Source organism: Dryobates pubescens, chromosome 32 (genome assembly GCF_014839835.1).
Source record: "Dryobates pubescens isolate bDryPub1 chromosome 32, bDryPub1.pri, whole genome shotgun sequence".
NCBI lineage: Eukaryota > Metazoa > Chordata > Aves > Piciformes > Picidae > Dryobates > Dryobates pubescens.
The window spans coordinates 3,333,132-3,341,819 of record NC_071643.1 but is presented as its reverse complement, the minus strand read 5'-3'; the positions used below and the strand labels follow the sequence as shown (position 1 = coordinate 3,341,819).

Below are 8,688 nucleotides of genomic sequence, written 5' to 3'. Positions count from 1 at the left end.
TTGGTCAAGGCTTTTCTCCTGTGCAAACCAAAGGCTGCCCTCACCAAGTCAGCTGGGTGAGAAGGGACACCATTCAGGGGCCTGCAGTTGTCAGATCCCTGAGGAGTCCTCTCAGTACCCTCAGCTGTGCTTCCCATTCCAGTTCCATGGGCAGGGTGGGCAGGTCAGAATCAGAGCTGATGAGAGGAAGTGGCCTGGGATTGTGCCAGGGGAGGGTTAGCTTGGACACTGGGAAAGATGTCCTTGCTGCAAGAGTGGTCAGGGATTGGCACAGGCTGCCCAGGGAGGTGGTGGAGTCCCCAGCCCTGGAAGTGTTCAAGAAACCTGTGGCCATGGCACTGTGGGCCAGGGTTTGGTGGCCATGGTGGTGCTGGGTTGATGGTTGGACCGGATGACCTTGGAGTGATTTTCTGATAGAATCCTAAAAGGGTCTGGGTTGGAAGGGAGCTCCAAAGCTCATCCAGTCCAACCCCTCTGCACTCAGCAGGGCCATCCCCAACTAGATCAGGTTGCCCACAGCCCTGTCCAGCCTCACCTGGAACATCTCCGGGGATGGAGCCTCAGCCACCTCCCTGGGCAACCTGTTCCTCATGGTGCAGAAATTGTTCCCCACATCCAATCTAAATCTTCTCTAGTTTGAAGCCATTGCCCCTGCTCCTGTCCCTGCAGGCCTTTGGGAGCACTCTCTCTTGCTTTTCCAGCCCAAACAATTCTCTGATTCCATGGTAGTCAGTGAGAAGGTACTGATGGTGCAAAGCCCTGCTCTCCTCAGGGAAGCAAACACTCTGACTTTCCCATTCTCCCCTTTGTCCCTAGGAACATTGCCATGTAAACACCCTTCCAAGCAGGACTGACACTGCAGGGGCACAACCCTGAGCAGGCTCTTCCATGCAGGGGTTGCAGCTGAGCAGGGAAGTTAGGCAGAGATTTCCAGCCAGGCAGGAGCAAGCCATTTAAGGTCAGCTTTGTAAAAGGAAGCAGATCTGCTGTGAGCTCCTTTCTCTTCCAAGCAGCTCCCAGTGAGCTGAAACGAAGCAGCAGGCTCTGAAGTGCTGACAAGTTCGTCTCAGAAACAGGATTTTCAGGTCAGCTAATGAGTGGCCAAGATAAGAACTCAGGTTAGGCTCAGATGTAAACAGCAGCGTAGACAGGATGCAGCTGGGGGGGGCAGCAACACAGCAAGGGACAACAAGGAGCAGGAACTGCTCTCAGGCCTCTAAAGACTCCGAGGGGTAAGCAGCAGCAGGGGGGCACAAAGCCCCCTGTGAACAAAGCCATCGCTGCCTGTAGGAGGTGAGGAAGACTTTGAACTCGCTGAGTGTGCTTTAATGAGAGAGAAGCTGCAGAGCCCTGCAAGGACAAACCTTCATCAGGGGATGCTGCCAGCCTCCCACCGCGTGTGGGAGCTGCAGAGGTCCAGCGGCTCCTGGGGAGCAGCCTGAGGTGCATTTAGTTTAGCAGACATTTGAGATCTGGTTCCTGAGTTTCAACTCCTGCTGAAGCACTGCTGGGAAAATGGACAGCTGAACTGTGAGGTTTCTTCTGAAAAGCCAGGGGGAAAGGGATGTGCCCAACATCACCTTCTGTCATGGGGCAGGGCTGGGCTGGGCACCAGACAGGGGCCAGAGGCTCTGCAGGAAGCCCTCTGCCTCCCCTAAGGGAAGCAGGGAGAGAGGCTGATGGGCTGGGGAAGAAACTAACCCAGCTGGGATGGGAAGAAGAACAATGCCATGGGATAGAGACACAGAGACACAAAGCAAGATGGAAGCCAAGCCCTGAGGGCAAGGATGGCACCACTGGCACCACTGATGCTGGGGGCAGGCCCTGGGCAAGTCCCAGCCTGGGCTCAGCAGCAGATGGGAAGCGGATTGAGGAGCTGGATGCTGGAGCTGGATTGAGGAAGACAGGGATGGGGCTGGAAGGCAGAAGGGAGAGAGTCCTGCTGGGACAGCAGCCAGGGAAGGAGAGGCTTGAGCCTGGGCATCCCTCAGCTTGCTGCTGAAGATGCCATCCAGGGGCTGCAATCCCTTGGGGGGCACTTGAGGCTCCCCTGTGCTGTCTGCTCCTGCCCACAGCTGCCCCCTCTGCCTTCCTGCCCCCCAAGGTGGGGCAGAGCTGTGGCAGTGCCCTTGGTGTGCAGAGCAGCAAGGCTGAGGCAGAGGCTTTGTGCCCCCAGGCCTTGGCAGGAGCTCTGCCCCTCAGCTCCTCCCTGCTAGCAGCAGCCCCTGGCTGTGCCAAGCTGCCCTGAGCTTCAGCCAGTGCCTGAGTGAGCAGAGCCTGAGCTGGGCACTGCCAGCCTGAGCAGAAACACTCAGGTGCTGTGGCACTCACTGCAGACTCCACAGCCCCAGCCCCTGGGGAGTGAAGCCAGGCTGGCAGGGCTGCAGCAGGCTGCTCCAGCAGCCCTGCTCCACCTCGGGCAGCCTCTGTTCTCTCACTGCTGGGAGCAGCACATCGAGTGCAGGGGGCTGGTTTGACAGACATCAGATTGTGGCACTGCCTGGCTGGCTGAGCTTCACCTCACCAGGTGAGCATGCACAGGCCTGACACGAGCAGATCTGTGGCCCTGGCCTTGTGCTATCAGTTCATCCCCTGGGGCTGCTGGTCACAGCCCAGCTTGCAGAGGGCAGCCTGCCCACGCACGCCTGGCTTTCGAAACGCCACTTGCAAGGGGAGTTTGGATGTGAGCCTCTAAATCCTCCTCTGCAGGTGAGGGCTGTGGAGACAGGCAGGGAGGACTGGGATGTGTGCAGTACATGCAGAATTTGGGGGCTTGTCAGCTGCTGTTTAGCTCCTTGTTTCTGCCCTGGTGCTCTCCAGGTTCTCCACAGCTGAGCTGGGATCTTTGCTGCTGTGGAGCTGGGCAGCACCACAGGCACAATTTCATAGGTTCATAGAATGGGTTGGGTTGGAAGGGAGCTTCCAAATCAGCCAGTCCCAGCACCCTGCCATGGGCAGGGACACCTCCCACCAGCCCAGGCTGTCCAAGGCCTTGAACACCTGGAGGGAGGAGGCATCCCCAGCCTCCCTGGCAGCCTGTCCCAGTGTCTCCCCACCCTCACTGGGAAGAATTTCTTCCTCATCTCCAGTCTCAGTCTACTTCAATCCAGTCCCCCCCCCATCCTATCACTACAGCCAGGGGTTTGTACAGCAGCTGTTGCAACAGAGGTGGCCACAACAAACAGCCAGTGGGAGAGGTGTGGAGAGGGCAGCAGTAAACAGCACCGCACCCAGGGGCAGCCGATGTCGGATTCCTTCACGTCGCCAGGTGCCTGGCTCCGTGTCTGCAGTCCTCCCCTGGAATGTAGGGCAAGCATAGCTCTGGGGCTGCTCCTCCACTGAGCTCTGCTTCTGGGGCTCCAGCATCTGCAGGGCTCTCTGCACAGATCTGCTCTAGACACTGCTGGTTGTCAAACAAGCCTGGAGAAGAGCAGCCCCAGAGGGGAGCTGAGCAGTGCTCAGCAAGAGATAAAGGGTGGGGAGCAAACCAGGCTCTGCTCAGTGGTGCCCAGGGACAGGACAAGAGGCAAGGGGCACAAAGTGGAGCCCAGGAGGTTCCATGTGAAGAAAGTTGTTTGGTGTGAGGGTGCTGGAGGCCTGGAGCAGGCTGCCCAGAGAGGTTGTGGAGTCTCCTTGTGTGGAGAGCTTCCAACCCCCCCTGGGCACTGTGCTGCTGGGCAAGCTGCTGGGGGTGTCCAGCATCTGGATGATCTCCTGAGGTCCCTTCCTGCCCCAGCATGCTGAGAGTCTGGGGTTGTATCTTCATGAGTAGTCTGACAATTGCAACAGCTACAACTTTTCCCTTCCTCTCCTGTTGCTGATCACCAGTAAGTGCTCCAAAGCTGCTGGGAGCTTCACTGCTGTGGCCATTCAGTTCCTTTAACAAAACACACAGCTGGGCTCTGAGCTGAAAGCTTTAGAGGGATGTTCTTTACAAGCTCAGGAATTACTTAGCTAAGGAGGTGTAAGTTTAAGTGCAGCTGCTCCCATCTTCCTGATTATTTTTATGCCCTATTTTCCCTAATTATAAATCAGGAAGGGAACTGGATCTCATTTTCAGATGACAAATAAGGTAATTAGTGTCAGCACTGTGACCAAATCTCATTTCACAAGCCATTTGATTGCCAGTTACTAATAACATCCTCTTCTCTGGAAGGAGAGGATAGTCTAGGAACACCTCTGGGCTGAGAAGATGGAAGAGAACTCAGTTCAGGCTGGGGAGCAGTGAAGGTGCATTGATGTCACCCTGTACGTGCCCTCCCTCCCTACATTCCATGATCCTCCTGGGGTTCCAGTTGCTAAGCTGACTGTGTGCCCTGCTCTACTCTGCAGAACATGGGCTCCAGTTGCCAAGCTGCCTGTGTTGGGTAGTTTATCCCTGAGCAGCTCCAGCCCACATCACTGCAGCACACCAGCAGCAAAGGCATCTTGAGGGTGAAGCTTAAAGCCCAAGGATTTTGAAACAAAGCCAATCAGAGAGTGTCCAACACCTGAGTTCCACAGCCTGCAGTCTCAGGAGAATCACAGAATTGTCAGGCTTGGAAGGGACCCCAAGGCTCAGCCAGCTCCAAGCCCCCTGCCATGGCCAGGGACACCTCACACCACAGCAGGTTGCTCACAGCCACCTCCAGCCTGGCTGCAAACACCTCCAGGCAGGAGCCTTCCACCACCTCCCTGGGCAACCTGTGCCAGGCTCTCACCACCCTCATGGGCAACAACTTCTTCCTCACATCCAAGCTGAATCTCCCCACTTCTAGTTTTGCTCCATCCCCCCCAGTCCTATCCCTCCCTGACACCCTCAGAAGTCCCTCCCCAGCTTTCTTGCAGCCCCCTGCAGATCCTGGAAGGCCACCAGAAGGTCTCCTGGGAGCCTTCTCCTCTCCAGCCTGCACAACCCCAACTCTCTCAGGCTGTCTCCAGAGCAGAGCAGCTCCAGCCCTCTGCTCCTCCTCGTGGCCCTTCTCTGGACACCTTCCAGCCCCTCCAGAGCCTTCCTGGCACAGAGGCTCCAGCACTGGCCCCAGAGCTGCAGCTGTGGTCTCAGCAGAGTGGAGCAGAGGGGCAGAATCCCCTCCCTCAGCCTCCACCAATCCCCCACCTCCCACCAGTCCAGGTTGCTCAAGACCTCATCCAAGCCTCACCTTGAACACCTCCAGGGAAGGGTTAGGGTTAGAGCTCCTGTTTGAGACACTGCTGGACAGGTAGAGCACAAAAGGAAGGGGTCTAAGGGTTAGGAGGAGAGGAGAGATGTATTTTAGGTGGTGTTTGCTTGTTTTGCAGCTGAGATGTCCCTGCCTGCCCTGGCTGTGTTCTGCAGGGGCCGAGCAGGCTTCACCTGCCTGGTAAAAGCCAAACACAAAAATCACTTCTGCACTCCAGGAAGACAAGGATTTTATTCTCAGCTTTCATGGCAGTAAATCCCCACACTGTTAATGACTCAGCTGCATCACTGGCAGAGTGATGAGGACCCAGGCAAGGAATCCCTTGTATGAAATAGCTGAGGCAAGGAAACAAATAAGAAACTGATTCTCTGAATACAGACAGGTGAGGCTTAGGGCAGCAGCTGGGAGCTGTGCCGTGCAAAACCTTGTGTGCAGACATCTCCCCTCTCAGCTCTGCCACCCAAGAGCCTCTCCAGAGGAGACTCCATATCCAAGCAGCATTCCCTGCAATAGCCAAACAGGCAGCACGGCTGTGTCTGTACCAAAGCAGCTTCATAACTGCAGCCAGGCCTTCAAGTTTTCAGAGTTAAGGAGAGAAAGACCTGGAGGTGTTGCTTGACAGCAGCTGAAGATGAGCTAGCAATGTGCCCAGCTGGCCAAGAAGGCCACCAGCAGCCTGGCCTGGCTCAGCAATGGTGTGGCCAGCAGGAGCAGGGCAGGGATTGTGCCCCTGGGCTGGGCACTGGGGAGGCCACAGCTCAAATCCTAGGTTTGGTTGTGGGCCCTCAATCCAAGAAGGACATTGAGGAGCTGGAGCAGGTCCAGAGAAGGGCAACAAAGGTGGGGCAGGGGCTGGGGAAGAGCAGCTGAGGGAGCTGGGCTTGATTAGCCTGGAGAAAAGGAGGCTGAGAGGAGACCTTCTGCCTCTCTACAGCTTCCTGAGAGGAGGCTGGAGCCAGGTGGGGCTTGGGCTCTTCTCCCAAAGACCAAGTGACAGCACAAGATGAAACAGCCTCAGGTTGCTCCAGGGGAGGTTTAGGTTGGACATAAGGAACAATTTCTCCCTCCAGAAGGGTTATCAAGGCCTGGCCCAGGCTACACAAGGCAGTGTTGGAGTCCCCATCCTTGGAGGGATTTCAAAGCCGTGGAGATGTGGCGCTGAGGGCCATGGTTTGGCACCAGCCTTGGCAGAGCTAGAGAATGGCTGGACCTGCTGAGCTGGTTCCCAGCCCAAACAATTGTAGGACCCTCTGCAGTGCTCTTTGGGAAGCAGGCAATCAGAGGCTAAAAACCCAAGGGCTGATGGAAATTGTTTCTGTGAACCCTTTGCTGTGGGGGTGTCCCAGACCACAGGAGACCATGGGGGGATGCAGCAGAATGGAATTGTGTTTGCACAGCCCCTAGACAGAACGGGAGTCCTGAGGGCAGCACTGCTTGGATCCAGCAGTCAGGGTCAGACTCCCAGTGTTATTTCACCACAGCTTGTCATGCTGGTATCCAAAGAGGTGCAGGAAGAACTGCAGAGCTGTGCTGACGTGGCCAGGGACAAAGACATAGGCAGTGTAGAGCACTGCCAGCAGCATGGCCACGTTGAAGCTGTAGAAGAGCACTTTCTCCCAGGGCTCCATCAGGTAGCTGCAGGTGATGAGTTCAAACTGGCAGTACAGCCAATAGAGGTAGCTCTTCATGCTCCTAATGTCCATCTTCCTCTCTGCACCACTGCTGAGAGCCCTCCCTGGTACAACAGAGGAGTTAGCAGAAATAAAAACCTTACCAAGGAAAGAGAGCATAGGATGTGGTCAGGTTGGGACCTCAGAGCTCAGCTGCTCCAACCTCCCCTCCATGCCCAGGGACACCTCTCAGCTCCACTCAGCTGCTCAAGGCCTCAGCCAGCCTGGCCTTCAACACCCCCAGCAAGGAGGCAGCCACAGCCTCCCTGGCCAGCCTGGGCCACACTCTCACCACCCTCCCAAGCAACAACTTCTGCCTCAGCTCCACTCTGACCCTGCTCTGCCTCAGCTTCCAACCATTCCCCCTTGGCCTGGCTCCTGACCCCCTCAGCAAAAGCCTCTCTGCAGCCTTCCCAGCAGAGTCATTCCTCCTCTCCATCCCAGCTCCTTTTGCTTTCCATTTTCACCTCCTACATCCAGTTCTGAGTGTGACAGCCCAGCTCAGACCACTGGGCACTGGGCACCCTTCTGTCCCAAGGAGGCTCCACAGTATCTGTTTTCCCCATGAGCTGGTTACCCAATCACTGCTGCAATCCAAGTCCCCAAGCCAAGCCCTGCTTTCATAACTTGTGGCTTTAGTATCAGCTGGGGCTCTTCAGCCTGGAGAAGAGAAGGCTCCAGGGGGACCTTAATCCAACCTTCCCAGTACCTGAAGGGTGCTGCAGGAAAGCTGGGGAGGGACTTTGGACAAGGGCTGGGAGTGATAGGATGAGAGGGAATGGGGTGAAGCTGGAAGAGGGCAGGCTGAGACTGGAGATGAGGAAGAAATTCTTTCCAGTGGGGCTGGGGAGACTCTGGCACAGGCTGCCCAGGGAGGCTGTGGCTGCCTCCTCCCTGGGGGTGTTCAAGGCCAGGCTGGATGAAGCCTTGAGCAAGCTGGGCTGGTGGGAGGTGTCCCTGCCCATGGCAGAGGGTTGGAGCTGGCTGAGCTTCGAGGTCCCTTCCAACCCAAACCCATCTGTGAACCTTGCCTCACACTGGATTATTTCAGGCTGTTGAAGCAGCTTACTCCAAAAAGCATTTCACACACACACCCTTCACCACTCATGGATTCTGGCAGAGAACTTGGCCAGAAGTTGGATTTGTGCTGCTGCAGAGTGGGTTCTGTGCTAACTGGGATGCAGAAAGCCACACACACCATGAGAGGAAGCTCTGCAGAGACCATCCAGCTTCCAGACTGAACTGCTGTGTTGCCAGAGTGCAAACACACACATTCATATTAAAGCTTTGCCTTCTCATTAGTGCTGATGGTTAATTATGGAGCATTAATCTCTAGTTAGCAGCACACAGGAGTGGAGAGGTGAAGGGCAAACAGGGTGATGATCTCTGGAGGTCCCTTCCAGCCTCTAGCATGCTGTGATTCTGTGAGTTCAGCTCCTGCTGCATCCTGTCATTTGGCAAACAGGAGGAGAGAACAGGACCTGGCATTGCTCTTTCTAGTTGGGAAGCTGAGAGGTTTTGGTGGTGGAAAGGTCTGTGGAAGAAAACTTGTTCAGCAGGAGTGAGATGCAGCTGCCCAGGCCTCTAGAAAGTGGGATTTTATCCTAGGGTTTTAAGCTTTCAGGAATGTTTTGCCTCACCTTTCCCCCTTTACCTCCACAGCCTCCCCACCTCTGCCCAGCAGGTGAGAACCCAGGGAGGGCTCCTGGAGGTACCAATCATCAGCTGAGTTTTGCAAGGTCCTCACTGTGTCTGGCACATTCCCTCACATTTCTGGCAGCTTTGCTGGGTGCAGGCTCTGCTTAATCATAGGCTCACAGCATGGCTCAGGCTGGAAGGGAGCTCAGAGCTCATCT

General features: G+C 56.0%; 1 protein-coding gene across 1 annotated transcript; it reads right to left on the bottom strand.

Annotated features, from left to right (window-relative positions):
* Window positions 1-6,611: 6,611 nt before the first annotated feature.
* LOC128898814 (serine palmitoyltransferase small subunit B-like) lies at window positions 6,612-6,885 on the bottom strand. Its single transcript, XM_054175613.1, has one exon. It carries the CDS (start codon window positions 6,863-6,865, stop codon window positions 6,635-6,637), a length of 231 nt encoding a protein of 76 aa, XP_054031588.1. The 5' UTR covers window positions 6,866-6,885; the 3' UTR covers window positions 6,612-6,634.
* Window positions 6,886-8,688: the final 1,803 nt, after the last annotated feature.